Source organism: Capra hircus, chromosome 11, assembly GCF_001704415.2.
Source record: "Capra hircus breed San Clemente chromosome 11, ASM170441v1, whole genome shotgun sequence".
Taxonomy (NCBI): Eukaryota; Metazoa; Chordata; class Mammalia; order Artiodactyla; family Bovidae; genus Capra; species Capra hircus.
Window position 1 is genome coordinate 86,483,085 of NC_030818.1, and position 19,001 is coordinate 86,502,085.

Below are 19,001 nucleotides of genomic sequence, written 5' to 3' on the forward strand. Positions count from 1 at the left end.
AGGTACCGTGTTGGGGGAATAGCTCCATGTGGAGAGGCTGACCTTACTGTAAAAGGCTGCTCTCTCTGGGTGATATACCTACATCCAGTATACTTGCAGCTGCAACTTCATCCAGATGCCTAAAGACGGAGTTCAGAACCTCTCGTAAACGTTTGGTGCACGACTTCTTATGAGGCCTCAGGAGAACCGCCTGGAAGTTCACTGGCAGTCCATACCTGTTGAGGCAGACCAGCGTGTAACAGAGTTACTGCCAATATGGGTAAAATGAACCTGACAGTAAATTTAGTAAGAGTGAGAAATCAGCCAACACAGCTTAGGAGAAGAAAACTCCGTTGAGCAGAATGTCAAGGGTCAGGAGTGAGGCTAATTTTTAGATTTTTCTGCACAGAAAAATCTCTAGAACATGCTCAACAGCTTCTGATGGTGACAGTCTTTGACTTAGAGGCAAGGGGTCCCTTTGGTATGTGTGATTGTCAGGTGGTAAGAGCTCAAGTTGAAAGGAGGCCATCCGAAAAATATTTTGACTCCAAAGCCTTTGTCTAAAATTCAGCTTAGTGGCTTTACTTTTCTCCACTGAAAGACCAGCACACACAGATCTGGTTTATCAAGACTGTTCATTCCTTTTGCTGAGTTTTGGGTGGACAGAAAGCATTTTAAATGGACTTTGGATGCCGGAGTACATGTAAAAACCACTTGCTGGCAGCTTTTCCTATTGTGTTATCTCAACAAAGTATTTACACTGGACTTCCCTGGTGGTCCAGTGGATAAGAATCCGCCTGTCAATGCAGGGTACACGGATTCCATCCCTGGTCAAGGAATATCCCACATGCCACAGAGCACCCAAGGGGCTGTGCACCACAACTACTGACGCCTGTGGGTCTAGAGCCCGTGCTCGGCAACTAGAGAGTAGCCCCTGCTTGCCACCATTACAGCAATGAAGACCCAGTACAACCAAAAATAAAATGCTTACACCGAGTACTATATTAAGTAAGTGTGCATTTTGTAATGGGTCAGTGTTTTAAATATATATATACTACCAGTGAGCAAATGCTTGGATATTCAATACTTACCATGCTTCATGCCCGAGTCAGGCATGTGAAAGCTGGCCTTGAGGTGCCCTTTTACTGCCTAACCTGTTAGTATTACTTCGTTTTTATTTCACAATCAAGGCCCATAAATTAGCCCCTGACTTTCCCGGTCCTCATTTCTGGCTGTTGGTCTCCTAGTGGGTCTATAGAAAAGTAAAATGAAAGGGCCATTTGTAATCGCCTCACTGTAACCAAGCAGAAGACCTACCTGGTCCCATGGCCTTAGGACACTGAGCGAGCTGGGCCCCACCAGAGCCAAGAGGAGGAGGGCCACAGGGGCCACTGATGCTGCCGGGGACTAGCAGGAGCCCCTGGGCTCAATGGTGGGTGAGAGGATGGCCCAGCAGACACCCTCATTCCTTCTTTGCTCTCGTCTCTTGTCATCAAAGCTCCGGCTACCCAGAGGACAATGAGCAGAAGGTCACAGTGCTTCCTGGAGAGCCCCTGTCGCTTGAATGAGCAGTGTCTCTCACCCTGCCTTCCCTCCTGAACGTCCCACCCCACTCCCAGTGCCCTGGATGGAGACCCCACCGCACACCCACGACCTCACCAGCACAGCTGACCCTGCCCACCCTGCAGGGAAGTCCAAGCACCAGCCTCTAGACTTCTCAAAGGGTGACAGTCACTGATGCAGAGCCCAGGGCACATGTGTGTCTGGAGACAGCATTCCAGCTCACAGACGCAGTAGCCAGACCATCACTCTGCCACCCTCTGACCGGGCACCCCACCACGTTCATCGCCAGGTTGCTTTGGGAGGCTGTTTACCCTTCCCCTGAACCAAGAGGCCATCTGCTGAGCTCTGCTCCCCTGACCAGCCCGTGAGCTCCTTGTTCACCGTGCTACCCCTGTGTCTGGTGAGTAACAGACACCCCTATCTAGACACTGGCCACAGAAATGCTCCTTGCCCCTCACCCCTCACCCAGCCTCCATGCTCTGGACCCCTTCCTCATCCCACCCCCCTTTTGGTTTCAGGGCTTCCACATTCTTCCCAGAACTTTCTAGTCCTCTCCCTGCTAGCTGTCCCTCCTGGTCAGTTCAAACACCTACTCCATCCTGCTCAGAACAGGGCTTCCAGGAACAGGGGGTCAGCTCTCCCTCTCCTTTCTCATCCAGCCGCCCCCAGGCTCCCCACTTCTGGACCACTCAGTACAGGAGCCTCCATCCCCTCGAGGGCCCCTAGTGGGGACCCTCCCCCTCCACCTGTGCCCTCTGTACTAAGAAGGTTGCAGTCACCACCCCTGCCTGCTCACATGCCACCATCTTGCCCTTTTTAAAAACTCCCTCAGCTCTCATCCCACCTATGAGAACAGCCAGGGTCCTGTGTCACCAGAGCATCCTTCAGTCACTAGTTGCTCACGCCCAGTGGTCTCATTCCAGAAACACGTCAAGCCTCAACTGTCTGCTTCCTGACTCACCCATCTCTTCCCTCCTCCAACCTCTGACATCCCCATGGGCTTCTCTGCCCCGATGCCTTAGAGGCTGGGCTCCCCTCTGGTGTACCCTCTAAATGACCCTCCGTAGGTGAGCTCATCCAAACACATCAACCATCACTGGTGATTCCCTAACATCCATTCTCCACCAAGTCCTCTCCCACGATCCAGACTAATTAATTACCCAGCTACCTTGCCGGCTTCTCCAGTCTCATCACAGTCCCACCACTTAGCCAGGGCCCATTTCCATTTTCATCTTGGGTGATTTAAGTGCCTGACAATGAACCAGCACTTCCTCCACTGAGGCTGGTCCACTTCTCTTTGACGTGATTCAGCCCACAAACAGAGAGCACCTCCTCTCTATCCGACTCCGGGCTGGGTGACAGGCAGAGAGGCAAGTCACCCTGGCCCTCCCCTCAAGCTCCTAGAGTAGGGGAAAAGGACAGAACCAACTCTGAGGAGAGACAAAGCAGCAAGGGCCAATTGAGGGCAAAGGCCGAGGGGTCGGAGGAACAAGATAACAAGTGAACTCAAGTTGCTTTAACACCTGTTTTCTTGGCTTATGTGTGCTCCATACGATGGAATATGAAAAAGTCATGAAAAAAGATCGAGTATCTCTATGCATAGTGATGAAACTATTAGTAGATGAAAAAAAAATTTGCAGAACATCAAGTATAAATGACCCAACTTGGGAAAGAAGAGTCTTAAAACCATTAACCAGGATAATCCATGGGTGGTGGAACTGACAGGAACTTACTTTCCATAGTACCTATTTCTGAACTTGAGTTTTTTTTTTTAATAATGATGTATTACAACTATTCAGGAGAAATCAAAGTATAGGTTTTAAAAATGTCATACACTGATAGTTTTGAATAGAATTGTTTTTGCATATACTCTGTTTTATTGAGCTTAAATACAATATCTGGGACCTCTGTGGAGCATCTGGACCTCGCTCTTGAGCAAAATGGGCCTCCTGTAAGGATGGCAGGCTTTGCTGTACTGAGCCTGAGGACCAATGATTTTCAAGGTGAGCAGGGACAGACTGGGGCCTGTTGATATCTGGAATACTCTGGGTTATATTGAGTCTGCCCTTCAGTCCGTTTTCACAATGCTTGCCATGGCAGAGGTCTGAGATGTCTGAGAGGGGACGAGGAGCCATGTCAGACCCAGCTTGTGTTTGGACAAAACCACGTTGGCAACCACATGAAGGATGAGCTGGAGGCAGAGGACCAAGGAAGAGCCTTTGGCAACAGCTGGGAAGGAGATGGTGAAAGAGTGAGACAGAGAGAGAGCGAGCAAGGGTCAAGGCAGGATGGAGGCTGGTCAGGGGTGCCGTGATGTGGAGGGAGGGGTAAGGATGTAAGGATGAGGGGAGGGAGGCGTCCAAGGGGGCCCTTAAGTTTGGGGAGGAGCCTGAGGCCATTGGCAGATACAAGGATCAGGAGGAAAAGACTGGGAGGGAGGAAGAGCCAGAAGTCCAGGGAAGCCTCTGGGGAAATGAATAGCAGGGGGCACCAAGGAAGCCTGGGCAAGGAAAAGAGAGCAGGGCACTCCACCAGGCAGGTGCAGGATGGGGTCCTGAGGACGCCTTTGGGGTACACAGGGAAGGAGCCCAGCAAGACCACCCAGAGGGGCCAAGGGGTGACTGGACCTGCAGGCCTGAGCAGGTCAAGCTTTGGGAATGGGGGTGCAGTCAGCTACATGCAGTGCTGCCAAGACCCACCACCCCCCTCAATAGTTCAGGGCACAGGAGATGTTCAAATGGGCTTCAGTAAAAAGTTCCTGCTTGACTCCATTTTTGTAAACATTTTATAAAAATCATGCGTATCTGCAAATTTAAAACAACAAACTCAAAAAGCCTGAAGGATGCTAGGAACACCAGTGAGTTAGCAGTTTCCTCTTGGTGTTAAAGTTACAGGTGATTTTTCCTCATTCTTTGTGCTTACCTGTAGTTGCCAAGTTTTCCACAAAATAGTGTACCTATTTCACATTTGTTTAAAAAGAGGTAAAGTAAGTTTTGTTGCTGTTGGTTCGTTTGGGTTTTATATTTTGTGCTGCCTTGAGGGCTAGGCCTCAAAACTTAAGGACGGAGACAGTGCTGTGTTTCTTGCAGGAGCCACTGGACCTTGGACGGCTACAGAGAGTGGGTGGGGGGAGCAAGACGCCAGCCTGGCAGGAGACACACAGCACCGGACAGCAGGGGCCTCAGGACTGAGGGAAGGTTTGTTGGAGTCAGGAATCCCTAAGCCTGTTGCCAAGAGCCAAGAATTGCAGAAGAGGGTAGGAGGGCCAGGGTATGTCCCAGAGGCTGGCAGGGTGGGGGGGTCCCAGTTGGAAGGAGGGTGGCAGAGGCCAGGTGGCCCCAGAGCATCACGTCTACGCACCTGAGCACAGATTCCACAAACACTCTCAGCGCCTTGATGTGGATCCAGGCAATAAAGGCTTCGCTGAAGTTGACCTTGAGCCATCGCAGCAGCGGGCCCTGCAGAGGACAGGAGAGCAGTGACCCCTCCCGGCCATTCCACTTGACGCCCGGCCAACAGAGGGACATGGGTTTTGACAGAACGAGCCCCAAGCCGAGAAGAAATGCCCAGTGGCCCACAGAAGCAGCAGGTCGGTCAGACAAGGCCCAGGGCCAGGCCTGGGTGCGTGTTCTCCAGGGGCTGCCTGGTGCCAGGGTGGCTCGGTGGGCCAGCCCACCCGGCACACGCACGGGGCCACCGCCGACCAAGCTTCAGGGGGCTGGGTAGCCCCTGACCCAGGGCTCTCTGCAGGCAGCTAGCAGACTTCTCCATCTGACACTGTGCTGCCAAGGAGTCCCCCTTCTGCCAGGTCCTGGCACCATCCACCAGCCACCACTTCCAGGGGTCTCCTCACGGCCCCACTTCACGTGGCCACAGCCCCTCAGCCACAGCAGCTATCACTACTGCTGGTGAGCCTGTCCTCCGCGGATGCCCGCAGAGGTCAGGGGTGGGTCCAGCTGGAGCACCCAGGGAAGACAGCTGAGATGCCCGACCACCACCACCCCCCCCCGCCCCCAGCCAGTCTGTGCCCCATCACCAGCTCCAGCCACCTCCAGCCAGAACCAAGGCAGCCTGGCCAGCAAGCACCCAACACTGCTGGGGGAGGGGAGGGCAGCTCCCAAGAGGCCCTGCAGATCAGGAGGAAGCATGATTCTGGGGGTCCTTGAATTTAAAACCTCAAAAGCCACAGTAGGTAACAGGAAAGGCGAAGATTTGTTTTCTCCCAAAGGTGCCTGTGCGGGCGGGCGAGGACGTGCGAGCCAGGGAACCCCAGGGCTCCCGGGGGGGTTGCTTACCTCACCCTCGCCCTCACTCTCTCTCTCTCTGTCGCTCTGCCCCGCAGCAGGCCTATCGGGGTTCCCTAGCGGGGTTACCTTAACCTTGTGGTCCGGGAAGGTGGATGATCCCTTTTTAAGAGCAACACAGGAAGTTTGCTAAGGGCACAGAAATGATTTATTAATCTTTCAGCAAACAGGCATCACAAAACAGAAATCATTCTCACGGCTTGAAAAGCACGCACTTGGCAACTCAAGAATGCCAGCCCACCCCCCGGGGGCTTGCGTGCTGGTTGGACTGGAGGGCGTGATGATGCCCTTGGCCCCCTGGGGGTGGGATGGTGGGGGTGGCAGAGGTCATTAAAGACCCGGGATTCCGTATTCCAGGGGCAGAGTCCACAGCTCCTCCCTCGGCCCGGCCAGGAGCTTTCCCACACTGGCACCGACCAGCTCCACCTGCCAGGCTGTGTGGGCTCCGTCAGGGTGTCTCCCCCAGGCCAGCCCACAATCGCCTCCTTGGCAATCAGAGGCACTTAGGCATGTTGCAGGCAGGAAATGGGTCAAGCACCCTTTAATATCTTTCTGTGCAAACAGAGGCAACGCCCAGGAAAATCCCGGCCTGTACTCTCAAAGGGGGCTGAAACCCGGGACCCAGCCTGGCCCCTCCGGTTAACAAGTTAACGACGGGAACGCAGGACGCTGGTCCCACCTCAAAGAAGGCTAAAGGCGGGAAGAGATTCTTAAGCTGGGGTAGGGCTGACCCCAGCTGACCCTGCTCGCGGGTGCACCACAAGAACCTCACAAGGAGCTAAATGTTTCAGTGTGTCTCCTTTGGGGCTCCGGTTCCCCCTCCAGGGAGACTGGGCAGGGCTCCCTGGGGGCAGCCAGGGGTGCAGAAGTCTACACCACGTAAAAAGCGCCAGTGGGCAACCTGAGACGGAGGTGCAGGCGTCAGGTTCAGGTGTATCACTATGATCCCCAGGGGGGTCTGTGCCAGCTTGGAGATGGGTGCCAAAGGCCCCGGACACCCATGAAAGGTGCCACTATCGAGCCCCCTCCAGCGACGCCGTGGGGGGCTGGGGCCAGGACTGAGGCAAGCGGGGAAAGGCCTCAGCTAAAGAGTGGGCTCGAACGTCCTTGGGTTATTTTGGTTTCGGGTGAGCCGGGGTGAAGGAAGACACCCTTTGGACCTCAGCTCCAGCTGGTGATCATCCTTTCTGCTGGTGAGTGTGGTCTGAGACAAGGGGCTTAGGGCTCCAGCTCAGTCCTTAGCCTCAGGAAGGGGCGCCAAGCCCTGGCGCCTCGGCCGGAGCCCAACAGATTATAGATCTAAGTGTGTGTTCCCTTGTTGTCTGTGCGCGTGCGTTTCTCCTCGAGGGGCGTGTGTGCTAAGTCGCTCCAGTCGTGTCCGACTCTGTGTGACCCTGTGTACGGTAGCCCACCAGGCTCCTCAGTCCACGGGATTCTCCAGGCAAGAATACTGGAGCAGGTAGCTATGCCCGCCTCCAGGGTAGAGGGGCTGAAATTCCCTACAGGTACTTCTGTGTCATCAGTTTCTGTTTCCTCCTCAAAGAAGGATGGGTCGATCAGGTGGGGATCGGGGGGGCCCCATTGTGGGGGGCTCTGAGCCTGGTTCTCACTCGGAGGCCATGTGTCTGCAGTCCCTCTGCAAAGGTCACTGACCAAAGAGGTCAGGTGGGACATGCAGAATGCCCAGCCCAAGGCTGGAGGAGGCCCTGGGCAAACACACAGCCCATGGGAGGCACTCGCACGTCACCCACACACACACATAGCCTCATGTTTACACACTGGACCTCCCACTCCTCCCTCCTCTCGACACTAGAGGCTGAACTGGAAGCTTCTCTGAGAACCCTCCCTGGTGGGGCCAGTAGGGAATAGGGACCTGAAAACATCCCATGGGGCTCAGGCTCATTCCAAGCTGGGGATGGCCGTGTCCTGAATGTGCCCATTTTACAGAGTCACAGCCGCACCACTCACATGTCAACAATGAAAACCTGTTTTCCTCCCCCCTTGAGCTCAGCTGCCCTCACACAGAAGGTTCTGAGTGGCAGCGGTCGGAAGTTTCTGGGAGAAGCATCCACTCTTTGCTAAAATCCTGGGGGAGGTAAATACAGGTGCTGGTGACTGGTCACGTCCCTCCTGGAGGTCACGCAGGCCAGGGCTTCGGGTGACCGCTGGCTGCACTCTGCAAGGTGGTGGCCGCTCTTGGCACAAGTGCTGCTGCCTGAAGTGCCAATAGCCTCGCCCAACCTCCGGGGGCTGGCAAGTTCCTCTCCCTGGGCCCGTGCTCCCCCGCCTCTTAGAGCCTCACTTTCTCATCCTCAGGACGGATCCCGGAGTCCCTTCCTGGAGGGCAGGGCCTGGCTCGGTGAGATCTGCTGCAGGGCTCAAGTGCCACCTCCGGGTTAGCAGGCTTGTCACTGTCCCCCAGACCTGTTCCAGCAGCCCCAGGAGGACGCGTCCCTGGGGGTGTGCACCAGGGGGAGGGGGATGAAGGGCACTGGGGGGTGGGGACTGGGCGGGGCCCTTCTGCTCCAGGCCTGTGGTACAGGGGTGGGAGGTAGGGTGGGGTTGTGGTAGGGTGGGGTCCACCCAGAACCTTTCTGAGAACCCTCCCGGCCGGTATCATACACTCACATATTGTTGCTTCTTATCCGACAGCAATCGGGTCATCTCTTCCCTTTCCCTTTTGATTTCTTTTTCATCATAGTAAAATTCTCGTACCGTGAACCTTAAAACAAGCAAACGAGTGGCTGAGGCTAAGAAGCTTCCAGTCGGACCAGAAATCACCCCCTCCAAGGGCAGATGGACCAACCTCGGGGGAAACCCACCAAGGCCGGCCCTTACTTATTCTCTTTGGCTTTGGTTTTGAAATCATCGATCACTTTTCGAAACAGAGTCACGGTGAAGAGGCCGCCCTCCTTGTCCTCAGCGATCAACCTGTTGGAGAAAAGGTCTCGTTCACTGGCTGCACCACCAGGTCCCTGAGCTGGGCCAGAAAGAGTCCATCGTTTCCCCGGGGGCGGTGGGTCGCTGCCAGTGGGAGCCCGGTGGTCCAGGTGCAGCGGCCCTGGAAGGAGCAAGGGCACCGGACAAAGGACGACGCTTCCTGTGTCCTAAGTCCAGGTGGTGTGTTGTCAGCAGCCTAACTCCGGCTCCTTTCACTCACCCTCCAGGCTAGGGCTGCAGGGGCCCGCGGGTGATATGAACACAGGCCCTGGAGGAAAATGCTGGAGACTCGCGCAGATCTGGGCTGGTGGTCCAGACATGAACTAGCCGGGAGCCAGCTGGTCACGGATCTCAATCACCCGGCGTGCATAGCAAGCGCCCAGCTCTCGAATGCCATGGTGCAATGAAGCAGGGCAGAGTTCCCATTGGTAAAAACCATCCCACAATGGGCATTTCATGTCCAGGGTCACACTGTTCTAATTAGACACGCCCTGGCGTAGGAGTGCTGCGGTCACTGGGACCCATGTTCTGAGGGCCTTGGCATCCTGCTGACTGCATGGCCTGACCATGGGCCCGGGCAGGGTCTCGGGTCACCTTTCCTGCTTCGCCAAGCCACCCACTGGGGCTGACTCAGGCTCCAGAACCTGTCTACAGTCATCTCAGGAGGCTCGCAGGTACCCCCGACAATGAAGGGCCTGGGGGTTCTAATCTGAGAAGCCAAGCTGCCTCCGGTGGCAGGCTCTCCCGGCATGTGGCCATGGACAGCCAGCCCTGGAGAAAAGTGAACGTTCTGGCCAAACAGGCCAGCTTTGAGGGCAGCTCCTCTGCCAGCCTGCACCCCTCCTCCACCTCCTGAGGGTACGCTGCCCCTGGCTCACTCCTCCAGCCTCCCCTTCCGACCTCAGGCTGTGACTGTCCTGTTCCCTGCACCCTTCAGTTTAGTTCCTGATTGCTATCGGTTGAGAGCCTGTGACCCAGGGAGAGCCTGTGACCCTGCAGCAGGTGCCAGGCCAGAGGCCTCTGGGTTGGGCTGGTAGTGGACAGGGCTGCCCCCATGCTGAACTCTGTGTGCGCCCAAGTGTGTGTGTGTGTGTGTGTGTCTGTGTGTTAATCGTTCAGTCTTATCCGACTCTTTGCAACTGCAAGAACTGCAGCCCGCCAGGCTCCTCTGGCCATGGGATTCTCCAGGCAACAATACTGGAGTGGGTTGCCATTCCCTTCTCCAGGGGATCTTCCCAACACAGGGATCGAGCCTGGGTCTCCTGCACTGACATTGGATTCTTTACCGTCTGAGCCACAAGACTCACTGTCAAATCATTTCAAACGACAAGCTATTTCAGACACAGGGAAAGGTATAGAGGATGACAAATATCCATGTATCCCCCCTTCCCCCATCAAGCTTAAGACACAGAACAATTTTCATACAATTGAAGACCCACGTTCTCTCCCAACCACGTCCTGCGGCCCACCCCCAGGTCATCACTGTGCAGTTCAGCATTTCTCATCCTCCAGTACCCCGTGATCCATGCACCTGCATCTCTCAAGTCATATACAGTCTGGTTCTGTCCATTTGGAGAGCTTAAATAATAAACGCCTTCGTGCTGTGTGTCCCCTTCTACAATTTTCTCTTCCCTTCACATCGTACAGTAAGATCTATGCCTGCTCCTGCCTACAGCGCTAAATCCTTGGTTCTCCCCACTGGGTGGCACTCATGGGTTGAATATGTTCCTCCATCCCTTCTAAGTCACTTCTCCAGCCCTCACTGGCCGCTCCTGCTCTGACCCCAGCAGGCCACACGTCGAGACTCTTCCTTCCCTGCTCGTGCTCTGCGGTCATCACAGCCAGGCCCTTGCTTGACCCCCAGGTGGGGAAGAATCCAGGCCAAGATGAGCATGCGGCACAGAGTGCTGCTCAGGCCTTGCAAGCGCTGAGGGCCAGAGGTAGTCAGGGTGGGCTTCCTGGAGGAGACAGCAAGGATGTAGACTTCTGAAAGATGGAGGGAGTCTGGCCTGTGGCTGAGTGTGTGGCTGTGAACAAACATGTGTGGAGGGCTGAGGGCCCTTGCACCTCTGGGATATGTTTGGTGGCTGGGAGTCTCAGAGTGCCCATACATGGCCCCCCAAACCCAGGACCTGAGGCCTCACTTACTTGGTTGACCGTGGGACCACCATGTCTGAGAGGGATTCATAGGTTTTTTGCCATTGTACGTAACTCGGCCTGCAAGAGTACAGAATCGGTTAATGATTTTTTAAGAAAAGGTTGTGAGGAAATTGCGTGTCTAGGCAATTGAGTGCCCTTTTCCCTGAGGGGCTGAGGGGAGCAGGGCTGGGGGCCAGACAGTGCCCCAAACATCCCCCAAGGCCCTGCCATGGGCGCTGGAATGCTCACCTCCCTAGGAGGCCCCAGGCAGCAGGGAGGGGCCCATGGGAAGGACTCAGTGGAGACTCCAGCTGGGAGCGCTGATCCCAAGCCTGTGTGACCTTGGGCAGGCCAGCAGAGCTCTCTGGTTTTAGGACAAGGAAACAATAACAGCCCCCAGACTTGTGTGAGACGCCTCCTGCGTACGGCATCTGACAACAGTGGATGGATGTCTGAGAAATGGCCGCTCCTGCCACTATGGCCAGCACAAGCTCTATCAGCTGCTCCTGAAACCAACTCCACAGCTGCCATTTAGGTCCCCGGCATCTGGCCGTGGTGGGCTCTCCCTTCCTCTCCACTGAGCAGGACAATTTCCTCTGTGATCGCCAACCCAGCCCCAAACCCCCACCCCCCCTCACCCTGGCCCGCTTACTTGGGGACAATGACCAGCAGTGTGATCAGGTACTCGGAATCCAGCACGAAGTCTTCCTTGCTCACAATGTCGCTCAGGGTCCGAGTGAAGAGGTTTCCCCTGGATTCACGGGGGACAAAGAGGCGGGGTCAGCAGAAAGGCACGTGGAGCCACCCCTGGGCACACCCATAACACCCAGGGCAGCAGGGGACAGGAAGGCTTGGGACACTCCCCAGGGAGGGGCGGGGACCCTGGGCCAAGTGCCCCCCGGCTCTGTGTCTGGGCGGCCAGAACTACAGTAGCTGGCAGGACCCCAGGTGCCATCACCAGTCACCCGAGCTGAATTCAACACTTTGGCTGCCGGCGCTGCCCTGGCACAAAGCCACTGGCTGTTGGGAGGGGATCGCTGGGGACAGGCAGCTTAAGTTACACAAGTGGCAACACAGTGGCTGGCTCAAGATGCCACCTGGGCTGTGCTGGGCAAACACAGCCCTGATGAGGGCTCCGTTTCACATTGCACGCCTTGTCGGTCCAGCAGCCAGGAGACATTCACCTGAAATAGCTTTGCATGTGTGTCCAGTGGAGCCTAATCTCATTGAGGTCATGGTATTTTCTAGAACAGGGACCAAGGGTGTTGTACCAGCAATTGGGCCAAAGCTATAGTTCCTGAGATGCTCTCTATCAGTGCGTGGTTGCTCAGTTGCTTAGTCGTGTCCGACTGTGACCCCATGAACTGAATCACTCCAGGCTTCCCTGTCCTTCACTATCTCTCGGAATTTGCTCAAACTCATGTCCATCAAGTTGGTGATGTCATCCAACCATCTCATCCTCTGTCGTCCCCTTCTCCTCCTGCCTCCAATCTTTCCAACAAGGTCTTTTCCAATCAGCCGGCGCTTCGAATCAGGTGGCCAAAGGATTAGAGCTGCAGCTTCAGCTTCGGTCCTTCCAATGAATATTCAGGACTGATCTCCTTTAGGATGGACTGGATGGATCTCCTTGCAGTCCAAGGGACTCTCAAGAGTCTTCTCCAGCAACACAATTCAAAAGCATCAATTCCTCGGTGCTCAGCATTCTTTAGGTCCATCTCTCACATCCATACATGACTACTTGAAAAACCATAGCTTTGACTATAGGGACCTTTGTTGGCAAAGTGATGTCTCTCCTTTTTAATGTGATGTCTAGGTTGGTCATAGCTTTTCTTCCTAGGAGCAAGTGTCTTTTAATTTCATGGCTAGAGTCAGCATCCACAGTGATTTTGGAGCCCAAGAAAATAAACTCTGTCACTATGTTGCATCAGTGCACAGGCTGTGATGTTAACTAATACCTAGGTGCAGATGCTTCCCAAGGAAAGCGTTCTCAAGCCCTCAGTCAAGGCTGAAGAGCCATCCTGCAGAGGCTCTCTAGCCTACCCCGCCCCAGAGCCTACACCTCTCTCCTCCCCCTGCCAACCAGCCATCACTGAAAAGGCCTTTAGGGACCCTCTCCAAAGGCACCCTGCACGTGCCTTCCTGTCCCGGACTCCTTGTACTATTAGACCTTATCTGTCTGGTTTATACCCATACCCCTTGTGCAAAGCACACTTTTCGTAAACGTTTGTTGAATGAATAATGGTGAGTTTTCCAAGTGCAGAAATGATACTCAATTCTGCTTTGTACCTTCAGGGCCTAATATTAGGCCTGCGTGGGCTTTCCCAGTGGTAAAGAATCCGCCTGCCAATGCAGGGCATGCAAGAAACATGGGTTTGATCCCTGGGTCAGGAAGATCTCCTGGAATATCAAATGGCAACCCACTCCAATATTCTTGCCTGGGAAATCTCATGGACAGAGGAGCCTGGTAGGCTACAGTCCATGGGGTCACAAAGAGTCAGACACAACTAAGCCACTGATGGCACACATATAAGCCCTGAGTGTAATAGGTACTTAATAATAATTGAGCCAGGAATTCCCTGGTGGTTCCAATGCTTAGGACTCTGCACTTTCGCTGCAGTGGCCTGGGTTTAGTCCCTGGTCAGGGAACTAAGATCCCACAAGACGCAAGCTGTGGCAAAAAAAAAACAACAACCCATTGCTTGAAAGAATTAACAGAAGAGGGAGGTAGACCCCGACCCACTTCACCCTCATCTCCTTCACTCAGTGTATATGTTCAAAGGATCAACCACTGCGACTGCTGACCTCCCCACCCAGCACATAGCACCCAGCGGGAGTGCCTCTGGCCTTCCTGCTCAGACACAGAGACAGACCTTGGCTCGGCCAAGGATCTCAAACGCGTGTGTATAAGCCCAGCCTGGACCCCAACTCAGCCAGGCCCTGAGGCCGCCAGGAGCTCAGAGCCCGAATACTCACATGGATTTCTTCTCCAGATTCTCTAGGTTTGTCTTCAGAGTGTTGTAGGCAGCTGTTCGGGACTTCAGGTCTGTCTCGATCTGTGCCAGTTGCTAGTTAGAAAAGCAAAAGAGAGTTAAAAAAGTTGGTTGAACTTCTCAAAATTGCCACAAATTGCTTCTGGTGCAGTTAAGGAAAAACACTGCACCCTGCCCATTTGCTGGAATGGCTTACATTTTTCTCCCTTCTGCTCTCACAGACTGCCAGCATCCCGGCCCTACAGAGCACCCCACATTGCAGACAGGAGGCTTGAGATATAAATGGCTTTTCTAGCATTACTCAGTGAGCGGAGTCTTGTCCTTATGTCGAGCCCATCTCGTACTCTCACAAGCCCCAGCCCCAACTCCACATGCCCTCAGGCTCTCAGTTCAGTTGCTCAGTTGTGGCCGACTCTCTGCGATCCCATGGATTGCAGCAAGCCAGGCTTCCCTGTCCATCATCAACTCCTGGAGCTTACTCAAACTCATGTCCATCAAGTTAGTGATGCCATCCAACCATCTCATCCTCTGTCGTCCCCTTCTCCTCCTGCCTTCAATCTTTCCCAGCATCAGGGTCTTTTCAAATGAGTCAGTTCTTTGCATCACGTAGCCAAAGTATTGGAGTTTCAGCTTCAGCATCAGTCCTTCCAATAAATATTCAGGACTGATTTCCTTTAGGATGGACTGCTTAGATCTCCTTGCAATCCAAGGGACTCTCAAGAGCCTTCTCCAACACCATAGTTCAAAAGCATCAATTCTTCAGCGCTCAGCTTTCTTTATAGTCCAACTTTCACATCCATACATGTCTACTAGAAAAACCACAGTGTTGATGAGACAGATCTTTGTTGGCAAAGTAATGTCTCTGCTTTTTATTATGCTGTCTAGGTTGGTCATAGCTTTTCTTCCAAGGAGTAAGCGTCTTTTAATTCCATGGCTGCAGTCACCATCTGCAGTGATGCTGGAGCCCAAGAAAATAAAGTCTGTCACTGTTTCCATTACTTCCCCATCTATTTGCCATGAAGTGACGGGACCAGATGCCATGATCTCAATTTTCTGAATGTTGAGTTTTAAGCTAGCTTTTTCACTCTCCTCTTTCACTTTCATCAAGGGATTCTTTACTTCTTCTTTGCTTTCTGCCATAAGGGTGGTGTCATCTGCACATCTGAGGTGATTGATATCTCTGCCGACAATCTTGATTCCAGCTTGTGCTTCACATGACGTACTCTGCATATAAGTTAAATAAGCAGGGTGACAACGTACAGCCTTGATGTACTCCTTTCCCAATATGGAACCAGTCCATTGTTCCACATCCAGTTCCAACCGTTGCTTCTTGACAGGTTTCTCAGGAGGCAGGTAAGGTGGTCTGGTATTCCAATCTCTTTCAGAAGTTTCCACAGTTTGTTGTGATCCACAGAGTCATAGGCTTTGATGTAGTCAATGAAGCAGAGGTATATGTTTTTCTGGAACTCTCTTGCTTTTTTGATGATTCAACGGATATTGGCAATTTGATCTCTGGTTCCTTTGCCTTTTCTAAATCCAACTTGAACATCTGAAGGTTCTCAGTTCGCAGACTGTTGAAGCCTAGCTTGGAGAATTTTGAGCTTTACTTAGCCAGCGTGTGAGATGAGTGCAATTGTGTGGTAGTTTGAGCATTCTTTGGCATTGCCTTTCTTAGGGATTGGAATGAAAACTGACCTTTTCCTGTCCTGTGGCCACTGCTGAGTTTTCCAAATTTGCTGGCATATTGAGTACAGCACTTTCACAGCATCATCTTTTAGGATCTGAAATAGCTCAACTACAATTCCATCACCTCCACTAGCTTTGTTCATAGTGATGCTTCCTAAGGCCCACTTGACTTCTCATTCCAGGATGTCTGGCTCTGGGTGAGTGATCACAACTTCATGGTTATCTGGGTCATGAAGATCTTTTCTGTACAGTTCTTCTGAGTATTCCTGCCACCTCTTCTTAATATCTTCTGCTTCTGTTAGGTCCATACCTTTTCTGTCCTTTATTGTGCCCATCTTTGTATGAAATGTTCCCTTGGTATCCCTAATTTTCTTGAAGAGATCTCTAGTCTTTCCCATCCTATTGTTTTCCTCTATTTCTTTGCATTCATCACTTAGGAAGGCTTTCTTATCTCTCCTTGCTATTCTTTGGACCTCTGAATTCAGATGGATATATCTTTCCTTTTCTCCTTTGTCTTTAGCTTCTCTTCTTTTCTCAGCTATTTGTAAGGCTTCGTCAGACAGCCATTTTGTCTTTTTGCATTTCTTTTTCCTGGAGATGATTTTAATCACCACTCCTGTACAATGTCATGAACCTCCATCCATAGTTCTTCAGCCACTCTATCTATCAGATCTAATCCCTTGAATCTATTTGTCACTTCCACTGTACAATTGTAAGATTTGATTTAGGTCATATCTGAATGGTCTAGTGGTTTTCCCTACTTTCTTCAATTTCAGTCTGACTTTCAATAAGGAGTTCATGATCTGAACCACAGTCAGCTCCCGGTCTTGTTTTTGCTGACTGTATAGCGCCTCTCCATCTTCAGCTGCGAAGAATATAATCAGTCTGATTTCGGTGTCGATCATCTGGTGATGTCCATGCGTAGAATCATCTCTTGTGTTATTGGAAGAGGGTGTTTGCTATGACCAGTGAGTTCTGTTGGCAAAACTCTATTAGCCTCTGCCCTGCTTCATTCTGTATGCCAAGGCCAGGCGTACAGGCCAAGGCCTGTTCCTCCAGGTATCTCTCAACTTCCTACTTTTGCATTCCAGTCCCCTATGATGAAAAGGACATCTATTTTTCTGTGTTAGTTGTAGAAGGTCTTGTATACCTCCAGAGAACCATTCAACTTCAGCTTCTTTGGCAGTGGTGGTTGGGGCATAGACTTGGATTACTGTGATATTGAATGGTTTGCCTTGGAAATGAAGAGAGATCATTCTGTCATTTTTGAGACTGCACCCAAGTACTGCATTTTGGACTCTTTTGTGGACTATGAGGGCTACACCATTTCTTCTAAGGGATTCCTGCCCACAGTAGATATAATGGTCATCTGAGTTAAATTCACCCATTCCAGTCCACTTTAGTTTACTGATTCCTAAAATGTCGATGTTCACTCTTGCCATCACTCTTGCCACTTCTGTTTGACCACTTCCAAATACCTTGATTCATGGACCTAACACTGCAGGTGCCTATGCAATATTGTTCTTTATAGAACTGGACCTTACTTACATCACCAGTCACATCCACAACAGGGTGTTGTTTTTGCTTTGGGTCCATTTCTTCATTCTTTCTGGAGTTATTTCTCCACTGATCTCCAGTAGCTATTGGGCACCTACCAACCTGGGGAGTTCATCTTTCAGTGTCTTATCTTTTTGGTTTTTCATACTATTCATGGGGTTCTCCAGGCAAGAATACGGGTTTGCCATTGCCTTCTCCAGTAGACCACGTTTTGTCAGAATCCTCCACCATAACCCATCCGTCTTGGATGGCCCTACACGGCATGGCTCATAGTCTCATTGAGTTAGACACAGCTGTGATCTACATGATCAGTTTGGTTAGTTTTCTGTGACTGTGGTTTTCATTCTTTCCACCCTCTGATGGAGAAGGGTAAGAGGCTTGTGTCCCTCAGGCTCTGTTGGAGATCAATTCTGTCTGACCCTCGTCCTGGTCCCTCTAAGTACCCACTTTGGCCAAGCCCCGACCAGTGCCCAGGTCTCCAGGCTCAGCTGTGCCCCAGGTAGCCCCTTCATGCTCTGCACAGGGAAGAAGGCTCTTTTCAGTTTGGAGAGAGGTCACCAGTCTGACCATAGGGAGCTGTCCCTTGTTCTGGAAGTTTGAGGAACACATCCGAGTTCCCCTCCTTGATGGGCAGGGAAATGAGACCACTGTGGCCAAGACCCAGTTCCCCAGGTGCCTGGCCTCAGGTGCCCACCTGCTCTGGCTGTACGACATGGTGTCAGCTGAACCTCTCTGAGCTCAGTGCCACGGAGCAGGTTACCCAGGAAGGCGAGTCCTTTCTCCAGCAGACCGAGCCCCTTGAGGGTGGGTCTGCACCTGGGTCAACTCTGCAATTCTGGACAGAGTGGCTGGCACTTGGCCATGCTTCAAGAATGTGTCCAGGACCAAACACTCCCAGCCTTGCTCCTTCTGGCCTCTGGCTGGCATGCACTCCCCACCACCAAAGGCATGTGTGCCAGGCAGAGCCTTGAGACACCATGTACCTCCCTGCATAGGGATGCTTCAGGTGGTGGAGGTACCGAGGGCCAGTGCCCTGAGTGAGCAGACAAGAAGCAGGCCCCCACTAACCACTGTGGACACTCATACGGCGAAGAAAGAAACTTTGCTATTTACTGTAGGCTGGTGAGATCTAGAGACCTTTTAACAACTTCAGTGTGGCCCAGCCCACAGAGATCGCCGCAGGCATGGGCTGGGTCCCCATCCTTGCTCTTTTTCATTAATGGAGGCAGGTGGGCTCAGCTTCCAGCTGTCGGGAGGGTCGGGGGCCCAGCCCTGCCCGTGTCAGCATGGGGCACCTCCGGGTGGGGAGACCTGCTTGGACACCCAAAAGACACTGGTCACTTTAGAAGGGAGTTTCTCTGACTGGGATATCTCTAGTTAACTAATTTTCATTTCCCACTGGGGGAACAGGCCCGAGCCAGTGCCAAGGGCATGACTCCAGTGCTCCTCGGGCAGACACAGGGTGAGGAAGCCAATACCCAGACCCTCTCCCCAGCCTGCCTCAAGGAGCTGACCCCATCAGTGGAGCCATCTCGGGGCTGCCTCGGGAAGCGGAGCCAGGCACACACCTGAGACCTTCATCCCCCTCCCAGGGCACTACTTCAGCCCCTGCAGGGCCCAGGGTATGCCACGCCACCTCTCAGCCAACCTCCCCACCTGAAATCAGGGAAGGTGATACCTGCCCACGAGGGGTGTATCGGAAGTAAATGTTCTAGGCATACAGCGAGTGCTTTCAAACCAGGGTTCGCTTCCCCACCCTGCTTTCCTCTGGGCCCCCAGGGGGGAGAGAGAGGCCAGGCTCTGTCCTCTACAATGACTCTCCAACCAGCTGATGCCCCAGTGT

General features: G+C 52.9%; 1 protein-coding gene across 7 annotated transcripts in view; it reads right to left on the reverse strand.

Annotated features, from left to right (window-relative positions):
* The window catches only part of ATP6V1C2 (ATPase H+ transporting V1 subunit C2), a 60,644-nt gene that overhangs the window by 410 nt on the left and 41,233 nt on the right, over positions 1–19,001 (reverse strand). For 5 of the 7 annotated variants that reach the window (XM_018055658.1, XM_005687004.3, XM_005687003.3 and 2 more), the window contains exons 6-13: positions 13,899–13,990; positions 11,578–11,676; positions 10,935–11,003; positions 8,685–8,777; positions 8,475–8,568; positions 5,838–5,975; positions 4,903–5,000; positions 83–215 (exon numbers count right to left, since the gene is read on the reverse strand). In XM_018055658.1, coding sequence (XP_017911147.1) covers positions 83–215; positions 4,903–5,000; positions 5,838–5,975; positions 8,475–8,568; positions 8,685–8,777; positions 10,935–11,003; positions 11,578–11,676; positions 13,899–13,990 — 816 coding nt within the window. Of the gene's footprint in view, positions 1–82; positions 216–4,902; positions 5,001–5,837; positions 5,976–8,148; positions 8,301–8,474; positions 8,569–8,684; positions 8,778–10,934; positions 11,004–11,577; positions 11,677–13,898; positions 13,991–19,001 lie in introns of those variants that run through there. The other 2 variants (XR_001918846.1, XM_018055657.1) reach the window with 2 other exon arrangements.